The following is a 23,700-nucleotide window of genomic DNA, read 5'->3' on the forward strand; positions in this document are numbered from 1 at the left end:
CTGGACTATGGGGGCTGGGGGGTGGGGGTGTGGATCCATGCTCTTTGCCACACCCAGATCTCAAAGTCCCTGCCCACCCTGAGACTGTCCTGGATTTTGGGACTTCCCTCCCGTACACCCAACTCCAGATTATAAGTTCAAGAATCAAAGCTCAGAAATGTGCCCCCTACTCCATTCCTGCCAGTTTTAACTATCTGCATCTTCTACACCTGTAGGTAGGTCCACACTTGGAGGCAGTTTGAGTTTTAGTTCATAAATCTCTGGTTCTACACAACACTTCTTTCTCTCTGCTGGCATCCCTGTCTGTGCCCTTGGATACTGGCCCTCATCTTCTCAAACTTTACTGCACTTGACTATCAGCTCCCACAGTTAAGAAGGAACCCAGAACCCTAATATCTAAAACACCTATAGTCTTAACTGCTTCTGGTAAACCCTCCCCAATTACTTCACATATCATATGCAGACATGGATCTAAAATAGTGACTAGAATGTAATAAATGCCCAATAAATATGAAATGATGAGCAAAGTGAACTAATACTTGGTTATATATCTAAAGAAGCATATGGAAAATATGAACATTGAGAAGGAATTCATACATTGACTCAATTTAAGATTTAGGAAACACTGGCACCTCATCAATGACTCATTTTACCACGACATTTACAATGCTGTGGATCTTTCTTAGATGTCATATAATCACATAACAGCTAGAAGTGAAGGAAGTGTCTTCACAGATAACTGTCACACTGGCATGAAGAATGAGGACAGTAATTGGTAACAGTCTCCAAGAAGAGATGCATGCTGTCTTAAGAATTTCCTAGATGTTATTATACCATATGGTGTCACCAACTTTTTGCTTTTCTCATTTTATGTAAACCTGAGACTAAACTGGTTAATAAACCAAGAGATCCTAACACAGCATCAAGAGCAGAACTACTTCATTCTAATTTCCTTTCCTAGTTCCATTTTCTTCAGCCTATATGGCATCTTTGGGTTCACATGTTACTACGCTTCCCTACATTTCTTTAACTATGACTTCCGGACAGAGATGAATCTATCCATTAAATCAAGGAAGACCAAAAGACTGAAAATGAGCTGATCCCATTACACCCCTTAGGCACTTCCAACTTACAGGCTTCCCGGAGTTTCTCTTTGTCGTAGTGGAATCCTTCATAGTCTTGTAAACTGATTTTGTTCACCCGGATCCTCAGACGGTCTGGAACAGACTGGGGACTGCAAAACAAGAACCAAGAGGTCAGACATCAAGGATAGCACGGAACTGAGAGTCATAAGCCCCTTGCTGGACTAAAGGCAATACTGACTCTTTCTGCTAAGAAAAAGAGTCAACACTCAAACCAGAATCATGGGTTCTTGACCAGAATACAGCAATTATCTGGAGAACATATCTCTGGAAACCTCAGGTTTCTGGAATTTAGGTAATAACATGGGAATGAGCAGAAAATGCTTCTGGAGCCTATTCATTTTTTTTTGTTTGTTTTGTTTTTTACTACTAACTTATTAAAAACTCCAATAATACCATGTGTTCAGTTCCACAATAAATCAGATGTAGCTAATCTGAAATGGTGAGAAGTGGTGTAGAGCTGGAAAGAACTGCTTTAGCAGATATGCCCAGAATGGCTTGGCTCTGAGAAGAGACAGAAAAACATGAAAAGCAGACCAACAAGCCAGAAAGCACAGGACTGAAAAAGAAATGGCTCTGCACACCTCAAACTCCCTGAGAACATTTCTCAGTCAAAGCAAACTACAAATAAATGTTGCCCATGATGATGCCACTGAGCACCCCCAAATGGAGAAAAAGTGTTAAAATAAGTACAAAATACATTCTTTAGGAAGAGGCTGAAGTATTTCATTCATTTTAAAAGAATTCAACCCAAACTGGCTCAGGATAGATAGTGAACAATTAAAAGGGGGTCATACCAAACTTTCTAAAGTATCCTATTTACCCTCAGAATGTTTTTACCTGGATTCCTTGGGTGTTTTTAACTCAGATTTTCAAAATGGTTTAATCATGGGCATCAGTTTAGTGAAATAATTTGATCTACATCATCACCACTATGGAATAGTACATTTCTTTGATAAATTAGTATGACACAATCCCACTTGTCTTTATGGCTTCTGCTATCTTGTATTATGGGATGAAAGTTCCCACTGACTAAAGCAGAAAGAAGAGCATTAGTCCTCAATTCACTTCAGGAAGGGAGGGACAGGAAGGAGACGAAGAAAGGAAGGAAAATATAGACAGAAAGAAAAAAGGAAGGAAAGAAGAGAGGAGGAAGGAGAGGGAGAGGGAAGAAGGAGGAAAAAGATGGATGGAAGGACAGAGTGATACTTTTAAAATATTGTCGGATACCTCCACCCCTGCCTCACACACACACACCACACACACACATGCACCCACGCATACACAGTTTCATTGCAACTCTGAAAGAAGGAGAAATAATTTCATTCACTTGTCTAAAAATTCCTTTTAGGGCAAAGTATAATAACTCCCTTCATACAGATTCCAACTTAACGAGTACTGATGAATAAAATTGACATGAATATTTAAGTTGGGATGGGAGATGTGGTTTGAAGCACACTTGTGAATATGCAGAACAGACTTTTTGTATCACGCATCCCTATGCCACCATTTACAGAGAGGGCGCCTGAGGTTCAGAAACATGAAGTGAGTTTAAGGTCACAGAGCTACTGAGTGACAGAGCTGGGAGCAGAGTCTTGGATTCTTTACTCATCCCTTTTATGCTCCTTCTATTATATGAGGCCAAGGATCCCAAAGATTGACAGCAAAGCCCTAGAGCCTGGATTAGCAGAGTCAGATGATCCCTATGTGGTGCTCAGACTCTTGTTAATGAATAATCGGCAGTGGGGTGGTTAACTAAACTGTTGGTACAAACAGGAGAATGCAGGACAAATAATACAAATGAGCATCTTCATTTAGAAGAAAGTCTGACTACAACATATTGTTAAGTGAAAAAAAAAAGTCATGGAAACTTACATATGGCATTATCTCTTCCATGTGAAATATTGAATTCAGGGTTTTACAGAGAAGGATCTGAAGAAAAGGTTCAATAGGCTGTCTGAGATGGTTACCTCTACCTGGTGGGATTTGGGGATTATTTTTTACTCAGTTTTATCATTTTTAGAAAAATAATATTAATATAATCATTTTAAAAGTGCATTAATATGTAAATAGATGGTAGTTCAAGGCATGAGTAAAAGGAAGGATTATATCAATGTTAGGTGTTAGTGTTAAGTAGATAGGAAAGAATCAACAGAGTGACCACACAATGTTTGCACCAAATGCTCATTTTGAAATTAAGAGGGGCCTGATCTTTCTTTTTTTGGCTTCATGGCACAGCATATAAGATCTTAGTTCCTCGACCAGGGATCAAACCCGTGCCCCTGCAGTGGAAATGTCGAGTCCTAACCACTGGACCATCAGGAAAGTCCTAAGAGGGGCTTGATCTCTTTAATGTCAAGTTCACCTTAATGAACTGCAAAGATTATAGTTAGCAAGTATTCAACAGATAAGAGGGAAGATGGAAGCAGAGTATATGGCGGCTCAACATACTCTGTAACAGGAGAAGAGAGAGGGCAGAGGTTGAAGAGTTCCATCCGAACGTGTTTTGAGACCATGATTTTGGGGGCTCCAGTGGCCGTGGGCTCCAGTCCTCTCCAATGGTCTGAGATGTCCAGAGCTGGGCCACCACAACAGCCGCAGAGCGGGAAATGGGATGCAGAGAGGGACTGTGGAGCAGTCCCGCAGCCCTCCTCCGGGGGCTCCCCGTGGGCTGACCAGCGTGAGCCACCTTTCTCAAACCCATCAGTATCTGCTCTCTGTCCACACACTTCTGCCTCCCAGGTTCTCATCCAAACTCACTGATTCCCACCACACACTACTGTCCCACCAATCTTCTGGAACTTTCCAGATCCCAAACAAATTCTCAAATATTATCTCACTTCATCTCCAGAATGGAGACCCCCACTACCCACTGGATATGCTGTTTTTCCCATTTCCTACACGTTCGCTCTCCTACTATCGTCTCCCATCTTCTCTCAGCACCCACAACACCTCCCACCTCTCCAACAGCGGCAGCCTCTTAACTGGGTTACCTGGCTTAACTCCAGCCTCTGACTAGGGTTCCTGGAGTCTGCTGCTGCTGCTGCCGCTAAGTCGCTTCAAATGGTGCCCTAGATCAGGTCAAATGTTCATCAACAGAGGAATGGATAAAGAAGGTGTGGTAGATATATACAACATTACTCAGCCATAAAAATGAACAAAATTCGGTAATTTGTAAAGACCTAGAAACTATCACACAGAGTGAAATCAGAGAAAAACAAATATTCTATATTAATGCATATATGTAGAATCTGAAAAAAAAATTGGTATAAATGATCTTATTTACAAAGCAGAAATAGAGAGACAGATGTAGAGAATAAATGCATGGATACTAAGTGGGAAAGAGGATGGTGGGTGAAATTGAGAGATTGGAACTGACATATATACCGTATTGATACTATGTATAAAATAGGACACCAATGAGAACATATGGTATAGCACGGGGAACTCTACCTAATATTCTGTGGTGACCTAAATGGGAAAGAAATTCAAAAAGAGGGGATATATACACACACACACATAAATATATATATATATATATCAGTTCAGTTCAGTTGCTCAATCGTGTCCGACTCTACACATACATACATGTATAGCTGATTACTTTGTTATACAGTGAAAACTAATATAACATTGTTTTCAACAGAGTAGAGATGGGAGACGGCTCAACCAAGTGGTTAAGAGCTCAGACCCCGACTTAGATTGACTGGCTCAGAAGTCAAGTTCCAGTTACCGGTCAGTTGGGAACCTGTGCTTCAGCTTCCTTGTGGGAAAGGTGGGAATAACAATGTATTCACCTCACAGGGGTGTTATGAGAATCAGTGGATCAATAAATACAGACAATGTGCTTAGAAAAATGTCTGGCACATTATAAGTGCATCCTATAAGCTATTATCTGTCTAATGGTGATTCTGAAGCTTGTTCTTTCAGGTGAGGTTCTGCCTAATGAACACGAGTGCCTGCTGCTGACAAGCACAGAACGGAGACCAGGGCACACATGGGAACTCCCCCGACACTTCTAACATGCTGCCGGGCTTCCTCGGGGGCAAACTGTCTAGCCTGGCTGGTGTCATGACTGTCCCAGATCTTCTTGCACTTGGTATTTTACAGCCCGAGTGATAACGTGAAAACAAACAACTAGAACACAGGGGGAGAAACGTGCACAGAGATGAAATGAAAGTCAAGTAATTCAAATATGTCCTTTGACGACAAAATATATCGTGTCCCATTAACGGCTGACTGGAGGTGGAAGATGACAAAGCTGTTCCTTGGACTCTGGGGAATAGCATTGCCATTAGTTTTCTAAAATTAAAGTTTGCCAAGAAAGTTAGTAGAGCATAGAAGAGACTAACAACCTGGTAAAAGTAGATTTGCCTCTGTGCCAACATCTGCCTGAAGTTCCTCCAGGACTAATGTAAGCTCTGTATCGGGGTTCCAAACCTGACTTCCAAGGAACCCCTCAAGGTCCCTGCAAAGGACTCAGCAATCATTGAACGTCCTTTAAAATGGGGACAATGGCCTCAGGCTATTGCCTTCTCGCTGATTTCCTCTGAAACATCAAGAATGAGCTCCTTGTGTAGACTGGAAGTTGATGCTCTGAACTTAAGTCACAAATATCCTCATTATGACTTTCTCAACAACCATAATGAGAGCACCTCTTGCTAAAGTCACCAATAGGGGCCTCCAAGAACTCCAGACCACACCTTCCCCCTCCACTTGCACACATCCAGTACCCTGAGATGCTGGGGAGAGGGGTGGGAAGAGGTGGACTGCCATGAAGACAGCTCCCTGAACACAACTTGCATCTCATTCTCATCGCTATCTGCTCTCCTGCAGTTCCTGTCAATAGATTTTTTAAACGGTCTCTTCAAAAACTTTCAATCCTTAAGGGTTAAATTCCTCCCTTGTGTCTCCAAGCTTCTTCATCCTCTCAGTCAATTTCCTTACGACCCTCTGTCTCTCTCAGGCTGGTAACAGACTCCTCTCATCCCAACCTCTTATGTACAGACACCCCTTGTGGACAGAAGGGATGAGCTGGGTGCTTCTGTTCCCACTTCTAGACAACTGACATCATATAATCTCATCTTCTTATTTGGAACAGGAATCACCTGAGAGTTGTACCACTTAATATTAAGACAATAAAGCACAGTGCATAAAGGAGGACATAGAGTCAGAAAAATCTTAGCTCCAATCTGAACTCTGGCAATTAGTACACATTTGACATAGACAGCTCTGAAGTTATCTTCTCTAAACCATTTTCTGATCTAAAAATGAGCACTGAATGAGGAGCTGTGTGTAAGACAGCACATTCCTGGTAAATAAGTGTTCAACATAATGTTTCATTGTTGTTTTGTTATGAGCGACTGAACTGAACTGAATGCTCCTTCAATTTCCACAGGCCTTTTTCTCTTTTTAATTTAGTCCTGAATAATAATATCACAGAAGAAACCAGAGTCATAACTCTAAATAGTAGTTAGTAGATGGCTAACCTAAAGGAAATCAATCCTGAATATTCATTGGAAGGACTGATGCTGAAGCTGAAACTCCAATACTTTGCCTACCTGATGCAAAGAGCTGACTCATTTGAAAAGACCCTGATGCTGGGAAAGATTGAGGGCAGGAGGAGAAGGGGACGACAGAGGATGAGATGGTTGGATGGCATCACCAACTCAATGGACATGGGTTTGGGTGGACTCCGGGAGTTGGTGATGGACAGGGAGACCTGGTGTGCTGCAGTTCATGGGGTCGCAAAGAGTCGGACACGACTGAGTGACTGAACTGAACTGAACTGAACTGAACCTGGAGAAGGCAATGGCAACCCACTCCAGTACTCCTGCCTGGAAAATCCCATGGATGGAGGAGCCTGGTAGGCTACAGTCCGTGGGATCGGGAAGAGTTGGACATGACTGAGCGACTTCACTTTCACTTTTCATTTTCATGCACTGGAGAAGGAAATGGCAACCCACTCCAGTATTCTTGCCTGGAGAATCCCAGGGACAGAGGAGCCTGTTGGGCTGCCGTCTATGAGGTTGCACAGAGTCGGACATGACTGAAGCAACTTAGCAGCAGCAGCAGCAGATCTCTAACCTTTGCAGGGTGCAAGTCTGTTGGTGCAGGTTGGGAGACAGGGTTCATCAGAGTTACAAGCTCATCCACTGGATGAGAATGCAAGTGGGGACTGTGAATGCAAGATATTCTATTAAAAGATAGTAAGGATATAAATCCTAATTCACATTACAAAGGACAGCCTTAAAGCTGTAAAATGATTCTATATTTTGTACCTTGCAATGTCTTGTTTCAACCTTTTTTCAACGGTTCATGTGGACAGAGGAGCCTGGTGGGCCACAGTCCATAGGGTCACAAAGGGTTGGACACAACTGAAGCAACTTAGCACACACATACACATGATAAAGGCCCAGTTAAATTGTATTTCATCATAGAAACCAATGAGTCTACATAGTGTGTGGTTACGGGTAGCAGTATAATGACCTATAATTTAACTGGGCCTGTGTTATTCATGTATAAAGAGTTTTCGTTTGCACGGCAGAAAAGCATCACAGCTCTGCCTGCCTTTCTCTCCTGAAGCCTGATTTAATAATGAGGAGGAGGAGGGGAGGAAGAGGAGGAGGGAGAAAAGAGAAGAGGAAGGAGGAGCAGGGAGAAGTAGCAGTAGCGACAGTGGTAGTGTGGACGTGCTAAGTGGCTCAGTTGCGGTAGTGGTAGTCGCTCAGTCGTGTCCAACTCTTTGCAACCCCATGGCCTGTAGCCCACCAGGCTTCTCTGTCCATGAGATTCTCCAGGCAAGAATACTGCAGTGGGTTGCCATGCCCTCCTCCAGGGGATCTTCCTGATTGAGGGATTGAACTCATGTCTCTTGCATCTCCTGCATTGTCAGGCGTGTTCTTTACACTAGTGCAGAGAATCCCAGGGACAGAGGAGCCTAATGGGCTGCCGTCTATGGGGTCGCACAGTCAGAAATGAATAAAGCGACGCAGCAGCAGCGGCAGCAGCCACCTGGGAAGCCATAGCAGATGATTTAATTTCTTTCAAGAAAAGTAAATGTGAGATTCTATTCAGTCATAACATAGATAGGACAAAGGATGTTTTAAACTAATCTTTAACAGAATCCTGGAGAAGGAAAAGGCAACCTACTCCAGTATTCTTGCCTGGAAAATCCCATGGATGGAGAAGCCTGGTTACAGTCCACAGGGTTGCAAAGAGTCAGACACAACTGAGCAACTTCACTTTCACTTTTCACTTTAACAGAATCCATTTGAATCGGCTCAGCTCTTGTTTGATGAATGGACTTTGATTAAGATATTAACTTCCAGTGTGAATTCTTGACATGAAAGACTATTTCTTCCTTCCCGTGGCGGCTCCAGCACCAAAAATAGAGTCAGTCTCTGTTGTTTACAATACCTGATTTTGAACAAATAAATGAGTGAAACGCAAGAAAGTCAAATCCTTCTGGGACTCTGAACAGCCCTGAGGCTTAAGCACAGTTTGGAATCAGACCATCTGTGAGATGCTCACTCCAGAATTTTGTCTTCGGAAGCCCCAGGCAAGCCCTGCTTTGGCTGTCCATGACTGTCATTGGCTCTCTAGATTTGGAGGTAAATCCATGCTGGGTTATGCATTCCCACTCCCTCAGATCTTATTTCTAGTGGGATCTACACAAACCAAGAGGGCAGAACACACAAATAAAGAGAATGTCCCTACTAGAAAGGCACGTAAACCACTTCAGGACTACTTGTTCTTTAAATAATGGTGAACCAGAAGCATTCACTACCACATCCTCTTATTGTCTATCAAGCTGGGCCTGATTTAAATATACTCAAGGGCCTTGCCTTTAGCCACTTCCTAGAATTTGCCTGTTTATCTGAGAACATATCGAAACCGTGACTGATAATAACTTATCCAAGTGGGCCTCTGTACATTGAGCAGTAAAACCAAATCAAGTCAAAGCTTCTGAAGAGAGATTTAAAATGGACTTTTGACACCTGCCGGGTTCAGAGAGAGCTCTAATAATTCAGTTGTCTCCCGCCTAGAGCACAGAACAATAAGTCAGGACTGGGAAATAAATTGTGAAAGGCTTTTTGAATTTGGAACGAAGGATAAACCAAAATCACATTAGCAGCAATCATGACTTCCTGCTGTCTGACATGTTTTTCTGGAGAAAGTCCCTTTATAGGTTGTTAATTCTTTTTTGATAGGAGTTGACTAAGTTCTTGGCTCCTTAAGACATCCATTTGTGAGGTGGCTCATATAACATGTCATAGCTTACAAATTATTTGAGACAGCTAGCCTTCCAGATCCCAACAAGATAATGAAATTAAAGCATTATGGGGTTGGGAGAGATGTTAGATGTCATCTAATTCAATATCTGGTTTAGACTGCTGTAAGCCTTTGTCAATTCTTCCTAAACAATATAAACCTCTCTCTCCATGTTTCTGTTTATTGACCTTTCCTATACTATTTGGGTCAGAATTGGATATTAAGTCACTGAGGTAATCAGCCACTGGCACTAATGGCAAAGACATGTAAACTTTAAGCATGAAAGCTAGACACACATCAAAGAAATGTGTGCTGCTTTCATGGCAAATACACTACAAATAGGCTACAAGTACCAAAGATCAAAGCGCTTTTATGCCACTGGTTGAAACAAAACTTCATTTTAAAATTTTCTTGATATCTTCAAATGCACATTTTCATGCTTCCACTAAAACTGTAATACATTTCTAAGCTTCTGAAATTGTAATCAGTGGATATACAATAGAGTAAAATTAGCATTATTAGGTTCCTGGCATTTTAAAGAGAAGAGAACAAACTCGTAGCGGTTTTAGTCCGAGGCCTCGCAAAGCATCTAGACCAGTACAGCGGTTTCATCATTTCTGCGGAAAGGAAAAAGAAACAGGCCAACAGCTTTGATGAGTATGTCAGATTCTCCTCACCACCCATTTGCTTTTGAGGCAGCGATTGCCACAGATGCTAAGGACTCTAATTAGGACTCAGTCATCTAATGCTGAGATTTCATGTGGAACCACTGCACGTAAACTTAATGTTACAACTTCTGGGTACCAGAGACACAGATTTATTTTTTAAGTCATAAATGCTCAAACTCTCCTCTCCATAAGGTCACACAGTCTCCTCACTTTCTCCTTTCCCTTTATTCATGCATTTTAAATTCCCTTCTAACCTCTCACCCTAATTCTCCCTTCCGCAGCATTTCACTCTGTGGTTAACTTTCTGCTCCTTGAAGCTCTTTGCTCTTGGATTTCAATAGAAAAAACTCCTGGTTTCCCAAGTAAATTTCTGCCTGCTCCTTCTCCCTCCTCTAAATGTCTTCCAAATACATACGCTTCTGGTGTGTGTGTGTGCGCGTGCTTAGTTGTGTCTAACTCTTTGCAGCACCATGGACTGTAGCCCTCCAGACTCCTCTGTCCATGGACTTTTTCAAGCAAGAACACTGGAGTGGGTTGCCACTTCTTACCCCAGGGGATTTTCCTGACCCAGGGATGGAACCCACATCTCTTGTGCCTTCTGCATTTGCAAGCAGATTCTTTACTGCTAGCACTGCCTGGGAAGCCTCCTATGCTTCTCTGTGCCGGGCTTAGTCACCAGTCGTGTCAGACTCTTTTCAACCACATAGACTGTAGCCCACCAGGCTCCTCTGTCCATGGGGATTCTCCAGGCAAGAATACAGGAGTGGGTTGCCATACCTCCTCCAGGGGATCTTCCCAACACAGGGATCGAACCCAGGTCTCCTTCATTGCAGGTGGATTCTTTACCAGCTGAGCTCTCTGAAAGTGAAAGTTGCTCAGTTGTGTCCGACTCTTTGTGACTCCATGGACTACTGGAGTGGATAGCCTTTCCCTTCTCCAGGGGATATTCCCAATCCAGGGATCGAACCCAGGTCTCCCACATTGTAGGTGGATTATTTACCAGCTGAGCCACCAGGGAAACTCAAGAACACTGGACTGGGTAGCCTGTCCCTTCTCCAGGGGAATTTCCCCACCCAGGAATTGAACCAGGGTCTCCTGCGGTACAGGCAGATTCTTTACCAGCTGAGCGCTCTATCCCTCCACTGAAACCCTCCCAGACCAAGACCAGACTCCTATCATCCTGCGACTAGACTACCTATGCTCTTGTACCCATTCACGCTCTTATCCCACTGCACAGGCAGCAGTTAGTGTAAAATGTCAATGTGATCGTGATATGATGGTTTTGTTACCTTCCCTTGTATGATGTACAAAATAAATAAGCTAAAAGGATATACTGCAGAGCATAGGGAATACAGCCAATAATTTATAATAACTACAAATGGAAAAAAATCTATAAAAATTCTGCATCACTACACTGTACACCTGAAGTGAATATAATACTGTAAATCTCAATAAAAAAAGAACAGAATGCCCAGCTCTCTATATATATCTAACTTCACATCTCTCACAGTATGTATTAAATATGAGGCTTTCAACACCTAAGTTACTGCTTCTCATCTAGACTCACTAATTTTGCAATGGGAAACAAGATTTTTCACGGTTAACAGACTATGTTATTCATTCCACCGAATCATGTGTGATGCATATGATGCATCGTTGTCCAGAATGGGGACCACTCAACAGAATTTGGTTCAAAGGAAAAATCAGTTCCCATTACTACATCCAAACAGGAAATAATTGCAGTGCTCACGTTTCTCATCATTGCTGTGCTCTCCTCATGCATGGAGTTGATTCTCTGGCTGCCTCTGGTTAATACTAGTGGAGAATTTCTACTTGTGATAAGACACCATCTACAGAGGTAAGAACTATGAAAGTGGAATCTCCTTCCCTGGTATTTGCTGAACTGGCAACCAGGGATGACAACCTTTGGGGGAAAAAAGTCTGTTAGGAGTTTTAGAAATTAAGTTCCCACTTACACTCTTTTTATACTATTTTATGCTTAAAAATATGGGAGTATTGAAGAGGAGAAAACTATCATGATGAAAGGCAAAGAAAACAAGTACCACAGAAAATAATGAGGGGTTTAGGATGGGGAACACATGTACACCCATGGCTTATTCATGTCAATGTATGGCAAAAAACACTACAATATCAGCCTCCAATTAAAATAAATAAATTAATTAAAAAAAAAAGAGGGATGGAAATCAGAGAGAGAGAGGGAACATACATTTTCGTAGAACTCTATAAATTCAAATGGCTGGGATGAAGAACAGCTTGTAACAGGAAATAAAGAACTCAAGCCATCTCATCATGCCTAACCAAAAGCATTTACACTTTATGAAATAATTCCATGTAATGAAGGTCTTGTATTTAAAAGTGACTAAAGATTCTATCATAAAATGCTAATCTGAGCTACTCTGAGTACCCTAGCCTTCAAAAGCATACAGAATTATTTTGCTCTTCTGATTGTAGAGGACCAATAATCACTATCTCCAATGAAGTAAGGAATCACTGGGCTTGAAGTAAGGAATCACTGGGAGATAATGTTACTCCCAGGTCATTTAAATGGCTTCAGATCGCATGTGCTCCAACAGGAAGAATTTTTCTTTTTACTTCAGGTTTCAACGTTGATATAGCAAATGAAGAAAACCTTACATGTATCTGCCATTTAAATGGCAAAAATCTTCCCTTGGGTTTGTAATCACTAACTGTTGTTAATGTCCTGCTCTTATTTGCAACTGATGAGAAAGCAGACTTTCTTTCCTAGAAAATAGTGTGGAGTAAGGAATGGAGGTTGAGTAGTTCAGAAAGTATCATTTCACAGAAGAAAACATTTCTAGCCTTTCACAAATATCCTGAAAGACACTGAAAGCAGGCTTAAAGCCTAACATATTTGGTCATCCTCTAGTAACTAAGCACTCTGGTGATTCAAGTGGAGGTATCTGAGTGGGTGTCTGTGTAACATCAAAACAACTTTTTACCAAAAAGAAAAAAAAATCCTAGCATGTTTATAATTTAAATATTTTATATTTAATATTTAACATTTAATTCACCTAAAAACTATAGAAAAAGAACAAGAATTTAAAACTGTTTGTAAGGGGAAAAAAGCAATGGCCAAAAATGCATAAAGCAAAAATGGAGTGAAAATAAACATAACCATCTACTGTGGTAGAGAAATGTAACTCTAATTAATTTGAGGAAGGGTTGGCTGCATGAATTACAGGATGTGTTCTTATTGAAAAGTTATCACGCAAACTGTGTGGAATGAGCTCTGCATCCCTAGGAAACAGGCTCAGTAAGGAGAGGATTCCATGTTTTGTTTCATATCAAGAAAATAAAAAGTATTAGCCTTACAACAAATGGCATTGCCTAAGAAACACTTCCTTTAATGGTTTTAGCCTTCTATAGAAAACATCCATGACGTACATTTTCTTAAAATCTGGATATCAGAGAAAGGATGTTTGCAAAGTCATTTTGTTTTTAATAGGCAGTATTTCACTGTGCTACGTTTTGTCTCATTTTTCCCCCAGGTCGACTATGGCTTCCCAAAGTCTGCAGTACTCACTCAGCGGGGCTGCGCTGGGCTCAGGAGACAGACATGGCTTCATAACCCTTCTATCCATCAAGCTGCAGCTGGTGGAAAGCTAAGCCCCCCACTTGCGACACAGATGGGTCCCCACTCCCCTGTGTGTCCTTGTCAGAAATCCAAGAAGAAAGAATTGGAAAATCCTTAAAATCCAACTCTCCAACCCAGCAAATTCAGCCAACTAGGAAGAAGCTTTTCACCACCTTTCTCTAATTTCTGATCCAATGACTAAAGAAATTTTTTTCTTGGAATCATTCTTCCTGATGGCATAAAAACAGACAGACTAAAGACGTATTGCTAGAACAGAACTTGAAAAGGTCATAGAACAATTCTGTGACTACCACAATTACTCATCAGTACAGATAATTTTTGTAAAGTTTGACAGTAAACTTGGGGAGAGAAAAGTTCCTTGAGATAAACTTTTAGTGTGTAGACAAATTACTTGTATGATGATGATGAACATGAAAATACCTGCTACCAGTACTAAAAGAGAATAAGAAAAGAGAGGGAAAAAGGTTTCTGTTGAGAAATAATTGGGGTACTTTTGTTGGTCCAGTTAATTCTATCTTCTCATTTATCACATTAAAGTACCAGATGGGCCAGCATTTTGGCCTAAAAGTTAATCTGGACTTTTTTGTAAGATGTCATGGAAAAACCCAAATGAACTTTTTGACCAACCCGATAGATCAAGCCTTTACTAAAGGCGGTATCCTAACATACTCATAAACCAAGAACCTTTCTTCAAGGAAATGTGTAATTGTTTTACTTTACCTAGGTAACAAAACATCATCTGACCAAAAGACTTATTTATGCCCCAATAAGAGGACATAAGTCACTTGAAAGCAGTAGAGCCTAAACGATTAATTAAGAAAAATAAAATAATTATAGCTTTCTGTAATATAAAGCTGAAAAGTTTTGGCCTTTTTGTTCCATTTGTAATTCTAACTCCACATTCGTTTTAATCAAATATCTTAGCTGAAAATTTTGGAACATGCTGCATTCTTTTTAGAATTCCATTTTCTGACATAAAATGTGTGACACAAAAGTTCTAGGGATTAATTAAATCTAGCATCAAGAAGTATTTTCTTTTCATGTCTTTTAAACTATACTCTTTTTTCATTTCATATAAGCATTTCAGGGTATTATGACAGATGAGAAAAACTCAATTGCATTTGTATAATTCAATTGAAACTCTCACAAATGAAATGCACATTGCATTTCATTACCACCTCAGCAAAGCAACCTGAAATAAACCCTCCTGCAACACTCAAAACAAACGTCCAGATTTCTTTGTAATTGATATGTTCTTCATACTCCATGGCAGAATATAATATAGTTATCACTGCAGTACTGGAGTAAAAACTGAGATGTTTCTTTTTTTTTCTCTGAATGCAGCAATTTTATGACTAACTTCACAGTTGTATTGGTATATCTAAAGATATAACTATTTTCTAAAAGTATATAACTTCATTTTTATTATAATAATGCCTTAGGAATTCAGATCCGAGCAAAAATTTAAAGTTCATATTGTGCTGTGCTCAGTCATGTCGGATTCTTTGCAACCCTATGGACTGTAGACCACCAAGCTCCTCTGTCCATGGGATTTTCCAGGCAAGAACGCTGGAGTGGGTTGCTATTTCAACTTCTCCAGGGGATCTTCCCTGAACCTGCATCTTCTGCATTGGCAGCAAAATTCTTTACCACTGTGACATCTGAAAGTGAAAGTCACTCAGTCGTGTCTGACTCTTTGCGAAACCCCATGGACTATGCAGTCCATGGAATTCTCCAGGCCAGAATACTGGAGTGGGTAGCCTTTCCCTTCTCCAGGGGATCTTCCCAACTCAGGGATCGTAGCCAGGTCTCCCACATTGCAGGCAGATACTGTGCCATCTAGAAAGCCCCAAATGCTGGGGATGTTGGGAGAAATCATAGGTATGCTAAATTTCAATGGGTGTTTCTCCTCTTTTAGAAAATATACCAGAAGCTCTTTAAAAACCTTTTTTGAGAGGAGGGTGCTTCATGGCTTGTAGGAATCTTAGTTCATATTGTAAGCCATTTTAATTTACAAAAAATAAATTTTGGCCTAGAGAGGTAACTGACCTTATCAAACGAGAAGCTTCCTTGGTGGCTTAGATGGTAAAGAAACTGCCTGCAATGCCGCATACCCAGGTTCCCATACCCAGGTTTGATCCCTGGGTCAGGAAGATCCCTTGGAGAAGGGAATGGCAACCCACTCTAATACTCTTGCCTGGAAAAATCACAGTTAATTAATACTTAGAATATGCTACAAATAAAAGAGCAATGTCCTTTAGCCTCTTAGACAGTTTAATTTAAAAAAATTTAAAGAATTAAACGATCAATATATGTAAAATACACAAAGTTCAGCCTTCATGTAGTTGGTGACAGAAGAAAAATCCTAAAATTTATTCAAATTTTTCTAGTACAGTGTTATGGGCTAGATTGTGTACCCCAAAAATCACACATTGAAGTCCTAACCCTACTACTGAAAAAAGTGACTGTATTTGAAGATAAAGTCTTTAAAGATGAACTGAGTTAAAATGAGGTCATCTGCTGCTGCTGCTGCTGCTGCTGCTGCTAAGTCGCTTCAGTCGTGTCCGACTCTGCGCGATCCCATAGACGGCAGCCTACCAGGCTCCCCCGCCCCTGGGATTCTCCAGGCAAGAACACTGGACTGGGTTGCCATTTCCTTCTCCAATGCATGAAAGTGAAAAGTGAAAGTGAAGTTGCTCAGTCGTGTCCTACCTAGTGACCCCATGGACTGCAGCCTACCAGGCTCCTCCGTCCATGGTGTTTTCCAGGCAAGAGTACTGGAATGGGGTGCCATTGTCTTCTCCAGAGGTCATATGAGTGAAACCTAATTCAATCTGACTGGTGTCCTTATAAGAAGAAGAGATTAGGAGATGGGCAGACAGGGAGGAAAGACAGTGTGAAGATCCAGGGAGAAGATGGCTATCTATAAGCCAAAGAGAGGCCTCAGAAGCAAGTAGTCTTTCCAGCATCTGCATGTCAGACTTCCAGCTTCCAGGTCAACAAGGAAATAAATTTCTGTTTAAGCCTCTGTATCTGGGCACTCTGTTATGGCAGCCCTAGCAAAGTAATACAGATGCCTATTGAAAAGATGCACTAGGAAAAATAACACACTTTGTTTTAATCCTAAAATTATGGCTGATAAAACAATACATAATAGAAGAATGAGAGAAGTCTAATTATTCACTTTCCGAAATCCCAACGTGACTTGGAAATTTCTCCTGGCTTAATGTCACTGTTGGGATGATCAGACCTTAATTTCTGACTCTTTTCCTCAAAGTCAGAGTATGTGGAATAATCTTTAAAAAGTCGTTGTTGTGTTTATTGGACTGTTACCTCTAACTTCAGGCTTTTTCATTTTTAATTTTCTAAAATTTACTTTGATTAAACAAACACACTCATGAATTTTCCTCCCCAACAGACTATACCCAAACCTTCCTGAGGGCTTCCCAGGTGGCTCAGCGGTAAAGAGTTCATCTGACAAGGCAGGAGACACCAATTCCATCCCTGAGTTGGGAAGATCCCCTGGGGTAGGGAATGGAACCGGCTCCAATATCCTTGCCTGGAAAATTCCATGGACAGAGGAGCCTGGCGGGCTACAGTCCAAGGGGTCGCAAAGAATCAGACACAACTGAAAACCTTCCTCTTTATCTTGGAGCTCACTGGGCCCCATGCCCTGCCCCTTGTACAAACACCTGAGTTAAGTATCAGCTTCACTTTTTTTGTTGTTGCTGTTTTTCTTCTTTTGAAGTGACCTTTTATTACACAAGAAGTGCTGACTTGCAAGACTGTTTCTACACCTACGCAGCCATGAATAATTCATCTGTAAATTTTAAAAGCAATGAGATATAACTTTAAATGTTGAGGGAGTCCTAATGCCCCTTTACATAATTACAGCAGATGCTGGAGCCACGATCACCTTTGCCGAGAGAACACAGGCACCATCCGTCCCCCGAGGATGTGAGCAGGACCCGCCCCTACAAGTCTCTTTTGCAGACTCAACACCATTACAAACAAGCCGAAAAGACTCTCCACCTTCTTTAGCTGTGCGAGAATTTATTTTTAACTGGGGTTTGTCATTCTGACATTTTTCATATAATAACACAAACTTCAAACCTGCAATCCTAGAGATTCACACATTTGAAACACTCAAAATTGAATTCTAACGTGTTATCTCTGAGGTTTTCTTAAAAGGGGGAGTTTATATAGTATGATTTGATTAAAACTCAGCAGTTACATATATAAAAATGCACACATACAAGAAAATGACCAGAAGTTATATCAACAGCACAATTCAGTGCCCTAAACATCACCCTCAAGCAGCCCTGGATGTTACCTTTTATGACTTACAGCACCTGATCTTGGGCAAGTTTCCCAACATTTCTTATTCTCAGTCTTCTCGTCTATGGGGTGGGAATGATAGCAATCATTATCACATACAGTTATTAGGATATTAGATTTGATCACAAATATCAGGCCCATATTATCTCTCTGGCTAAATGAAAAAATCCACCCAGGTTCTTGCTGAGAGCAAGTTGAAAGTGTACACAGCCTGGCCCCCTGATCGGTACTAAGGATAAAGAATGACCCTGTCCCCACCCCAGGGCACATCTCACCTACTTCATGTCTTAGATCCCTCTGGGGCAGATCTTCATAGAGTCTAGGGTCATGCCCTGAACTTTCACATGACAGAACTTCAGAGCTGATAAGAATCCCAGGGACCAACTGCATTTCTTTTTAATATCTGAAAAACTGAAATTCAAAAAGGTTACTATAGGATACAATCGGGTCATCACAAGGACAAAAGCAGGGCTCACATATTCACTCAAAACAGAGGCTGTCTTTCTAGGGCTTGGGGTCTACAGAATGAGGAAGACCCTGCAGTTAGAGACCTGGGTCAGCTCCTGCCGCCCCCTGGTCTTTAAGGCATTAAAGGCCCCTGCCCCTGCTACCTGGGTGAGAACAGAAGTGCAGGTGGGGTGAAGAACTGTTGTGGAAACTCGCAAAGCACAGAGGGGAAAGAAATCAGTGAGCTGAGGTGCAGCCTGGATTCAAGTCTGGAAACTGGAATAAGATGAATTCCACGAGTTCTCCTTTCCTCTGGTGTATTGGTCTTATGGAACCAGCAGAGAAGGGTGGCAGAGGAAGAAAGGAAAGCATGACAGTTTGACATAACTGAAGGTCTAGGAACTGTGGACAGTGGGGAGTGAAATCACTAGAATTCAGAAGATGTGGGGGTGGAAGCGAGAGAAAGGAGGGAGCAGAAAAGACCAGTGAAGCCCAGCAGTTTCCTCTGCTCAGAGGATCAGAGTGCAAATAGCTTTATCTTCCAGAAAGCCTGAAGCTAACTCTTTTATGGAATACCGTTGCTTTAGAAGGTTTTGTTAGTTTCTGTTGTTCAGCAAAGTGAATCAGCTGTATGTATACATATACCCCCTCTTTTTTAGATTTCCTTCCCGTTTAGGTGGCCACAGAGTATTGAGTAGAGTTCCCTGTACAATTCAGTAGGCCCTCATTAGTTATTTACTTTATACATAGCAGTGTATATATGTCAACCCCAATCTCCCAAATTCATTCCATCCCTCTTTTCCCCCTTGATAACCATAAGTTTGGCCTCTATGTCTGTGAGTCCATTTCTATTTTGCAAATAGCCTAACTATTATGCTTTGCCATTTGATTCTGAAGTAGAACTGAAAGAAATGTCACTTGCTCAATCACCGGATTCAACAATTCTCTCCTGTTCATTTAAATTTCATTTTTTTCTTTTTCGTTTTACAGCTGCATTCACTGGGGGAGGGGGGTTGGAGTGTGTGCTTACCCTCCTTACTCAGAACCAGAATCCGCTACTGCCTTTCTTTTTTGGCCATGCCACAGGGCATATAGATCTTAGTTCCCCTGATCAAGGGTGGAACCCGAGGCCCTGGCAGTGAGAGCACTGAGTCCTAACCACTGAACCACAGGGAATTTCCTCTGTTGCCTTGTAAGCAGAGATATTTTTTTAAATGGCTATTTTTTCCCCCTTTACAGACATGTGCTTATTGAAATCAGTCAAAAATTAAAGTCAATTTAAAAAATGATATATAAACCTCCTACTCAGAGATAATCACACATGGATACAATAATAACACAAGCATTAACAACAAATACATTCACAATTTTGTGCATCTGTTCAGTTCAGTTCAGTTGCTCACTCGTGTCCGACTCTTTGTGACCCCATGAATCGCAGCACGCCAGGCCTCCCTGTCCATCACCAACTCCCAGAGTTCACCCAGACTTACTTCCATCGAGTCAGTGATGCCATCCAACCATCTCATCCTCTGTCGTCCCCTTCTCCTCCTGCCCCCAATCCCTCCCAGCATCAGGGTCTTTTCCAATGAGTCAACTCTTCGCATGAGGTGGCTAAAGTACTGGAGTTTCAGCTTTAGCATCATTCCTTCCAAAGAAATCCCAGGGCTGATCTCCTTCAGAATGGACTGGTTGGATCTCCTTGCAGTCCGAGGGACTCTCAAGAGTCTTCTCCAACACCACAGCTCAAAAGCATCAATTCTTTGAAGCTCAGCCTTCTTCACAGTCCAACTCTCACATCCATACATGACCACAGGAAAAACCATAGCCTTGACTAGACGAACCTTTGTTGGCAAAGTAATGTCTCTGCTTTTGAATATGCTGTCTAGGTTGGTCATAACTTTCCTTCCAAGGAGTAAGCGTCTTCTAATTTCATGGCTGCAGTCACCATCTGCAGTGATTTTGGAGCCCAGAAAAATAAAGTCTGACACTGTTTCCCCTGTTTCCCCATCTATTTCCCATGAAGTGATGGGACCAGATGCCATGATCTTCATTTTCTGAATGTTGAGCTTTAAGCCAACTTTTTCACTTTCCACTTTCACTTTCATCAAGAGGCTTTTGAGTTCCTCTTCACTTTCTGCCATAAGGGTGGTGTCATTTGCATATCTGAGGTGATTGTTATTTCTCCCAGCAATCTTGATTCCAGCTTGTGTTTCTTCCAGTCCAGCGTTTCTCATGATGTACTCTGCATAGAAGTTAAATAAGCAGGGTGACAATATACAGCCTTGACGGATTCCTTTTCCTATTTGGAACCAGTCTGTTGTTCCATGTCCACTTCTAACTGTTGCTTCCTGATCTGCATATAGGTTTCTCAAGAGGCAGGTCAGGTGATCTGGTATTCCCGTCTCTTTCAGAATTTTCCAGTTTATTGTGATCCACACAGTCAAAGGCTTTGGCATAGTCAATAAAGCAGAAATAGATGTTTTTCTGGAACTCTCTTGCTTTTTCCATGATCCAGCGGATGTGGGCAATTTGATCTCTGGTTCCTCTGCCTTTTCTAAAACCAGCTTGAACATCAGGAAGTTCACGGTTCACATGTTGCTGAAGCCTGGCTTGGAGAATTTTGAGCATTACTTTACTAGCATGTGAGATGAGTGCAATTGTGTGGTAGTTGGAGCATTCTTTGGCATTGCCTTTCTTTGGGATTGGAATGAAAACTGACCTTTTCCAGTCCTGTGGCCACTGCTGAGTTTTCCAAATTTGCTGGCATATTGCATGCAGCACTTTCACAGCATCATCTTTCAGAATTTGAAATAGCTCAACTGGAATTCCATCACCTCCACTAGCTTTGTTCATAGTGATGCTTACCTAGGCCCTTTTAGTACCACCACAGTTGGTTTTTGGATCCAGAAATTATGACCCCCAAAATAATAATTCATGGAGTAAAATATGGGCAGATTCCTGCCCCAGGCATGAAGCCCTCTTCTGAAGGTTTAACAGGCCCAGAGGTGCTATCCATCCTGAGGTTCCATGAAGGTGGTGTGTTCACCACTAAGCTTAATTCATTCCAAGGCAAACCATGTCTGGTGGGTCTTCTTGGCTACTTTAGAGGTAAACCTCATCGTTTCCAAAGGCATGCATGTAAATTTCTATGTTGACAAGGCTCTTCCTACTCCCTGAGAGAGTCCAGGGTGTGGAAGAGTGAAGTTTACTGAAAGAAGAAAGGAAAAGAGAAAGGGTTTTGGAAAACGCATACAGAATCTTATTTTCTAATTAAAGGGCCAGTACTGAATAAACAAAATAAATAGGCCTTTCATAGCATATTACACAATTCAAGAAAATGCTGAAACAAAAGGTTTGATGTGACTAGTTGGAGACAAAATGACCAAATTTTTAGAAAGCATTTCAAAGAATTTTCTAGTTTACTTTCTTGGCCAGAGGCATGCAAATATTAAACCACCTGTGACCAATTTGTATTTTTCCAATCATGAAGATGAAAGATTCTTGGTTCTCTCTTGGTTTTGTCTCAAGAAATAAATTATTAAACTCAACTCAAAAGAAAAAAATAGACACATCAAAAATATTTCTCTTTCTCTTAGTAAAACTCCCTTTCTTCCTAAAACAAAAATCAATTTGCTTTCATCCTTTACCAAGAAGCCATCACTTAATTGGAAGCAAGTTTAGAATGCAGTCATAGTCAGGTTGTGGTCAAAGGTAACAATTCACACTTTTTTCAAGGACCTGTGTCTAACTCTGCCTTCCCCAAGATAACAAGCAAATCCATGCAGTTTAGCATTGGGAAACATCTTGTTTATGTTTAAATTTTGACTGTTGTGCAAGATTGCCTATTACAATTAACATTGGTTGGTTGCAGTTCAAAACACACTGGTTTCTCTGCAGAGCTTAGCTATGGTACCCTCTGAGTTACTGTATCAGGTAAAAAGAGGATACAGTGTGAAAACTCTCTGCTTTAAAAGACAGCAGATGGAGTTTCCCAGTGGTCCAGTGATTGGGAGTCTGCCTTGGGATTCAGGGCATGCAGGTTCAATCCCTGGCCAGGGAACTAAGATCCCACATGTCATGGTGTAACTAAGTCCACGTGTTGCAACTACTGAAGCTTGAGTGCCACAACTAGAGAGCCTGCACCCAGAAACAAAGGATCCTGCAAGACACAGAGATGATCCCCTCTGTTGTGCAGTGACTAAGACTCAAAGCAGCCGGAAAAAAAAAAAAACAAACAAACACCCCAGCAGAGCAGTTCTGGTTCTGGGTGAGCAAGGTAAGCACCCACCATTCTTTTCCCCCAATGAATGCAGCCATAAAACCTGGACAGAATGCATAAAACAGGTATTTAAGAACTCAAAAAGTAAATGACGGGGAGAAGACCAGAATTTAAAATACCATCCAACTAATGGTGAGTTCTCTCCTCCTTTGACCTCTAATCCACCCTAGTCTAGACTCCAGGCAGTACAAAGCCTAAAATGGACAACAGGCAAAGGCAGAGAAAGCTCTAGGAGAGCCCTTGAGCTGATGTGAGGATAGGAAAGGGACTATGAATGAGTAGAGAAACTGGGGAACATCTTCCTCTTTTATTCCTGCTCCATCTTCTCACAATTCAACACTCAGGCAATCTTGCTGTGCTGGCGGCAGCAATTACAAAGGTCTTAGGCACTTAAAACTATCAAGAGAGGAAGGTAAACAACAGGCTACTACTGCAGAGCACAGGGAACTATATTCAACATCCTGGGATAAACCAGAATGGAAATGAATATGAAAAAGAATGTACATATGGATAACCGCATTACTTTGCTGTCCAGTAGAAATTAACACTAACATTGTAACTTGACAATACTTAAAAAAAAAAAAAATCTTTAAGGAAGGGGAATCTTCCTCTCTGATAAGAGGAGCTGTGGTCCCAAGAGGGTGGGATAAACGACCATGCTTCTCTTTCTCTTCCGGTCCTTTCCTTCCCTGGTCCTGGAGGCGGAAGAATGAGGTAACTAAAGCCCTAGCATCCTGGCTGAAGGATCTGAAAAGGGAGCCCCAAGAAATGGGACAGTGTGGAGTGCAATGAGAGAGAGAGAGAGAGGCAGGAGCTCGGGGAAGCAACTCCACAGGGACGTTCATGAACTTGGGTTCATCCCTCAACTGCAAATGTGTGAATCTGGCCCTAAGCCTAGTACCACAGACTTTGGGA

General features: G+C 41.5%; 1 protein-coding gene across 10 annotated transcripts in view; it reads right to left on the reverse strand.

Annotated features, from left to right (window-relative positions):
- The window catches only part of DGKI (diacylglycerol kinase iota), a 430,242-nt gene that overhangs the window by 142,887 nt on the left and 263,655 nt on the right, over positions 1-23,700 (reverse strand). For all 10 annotated transcript variants that reach the window (XM_055591024.1, XM_055591028.1, XM_055591025.1 and 7 more), the window contains one exon: positions 1,134-1,234. In XM_055591024.1, the coding sequence (XP_055446999.1) occupies positions 1,134-1,234 (101 nt within the window). The remainder of the gene's footprint in view (positions 1-1,133; positions 1,235-23,700) is intronic.

Source organism: Bubalus kerabau, chromosome 8 (genome assembly GCF_029407905.1).
Source record: "Bubalus kerabau isolate K-KA32 ecotype Philippines breed swamp buffalo chromosome 8, PCC_UOA_SB_1v2, whole genome shotgun sequence".
NCBI classification, from domain to species: Eukaryota; Metazoa; Chordata; class Mammalia; order Artiodactyla; family Bovidae; genus Bubalus; species Bubalus kerabau.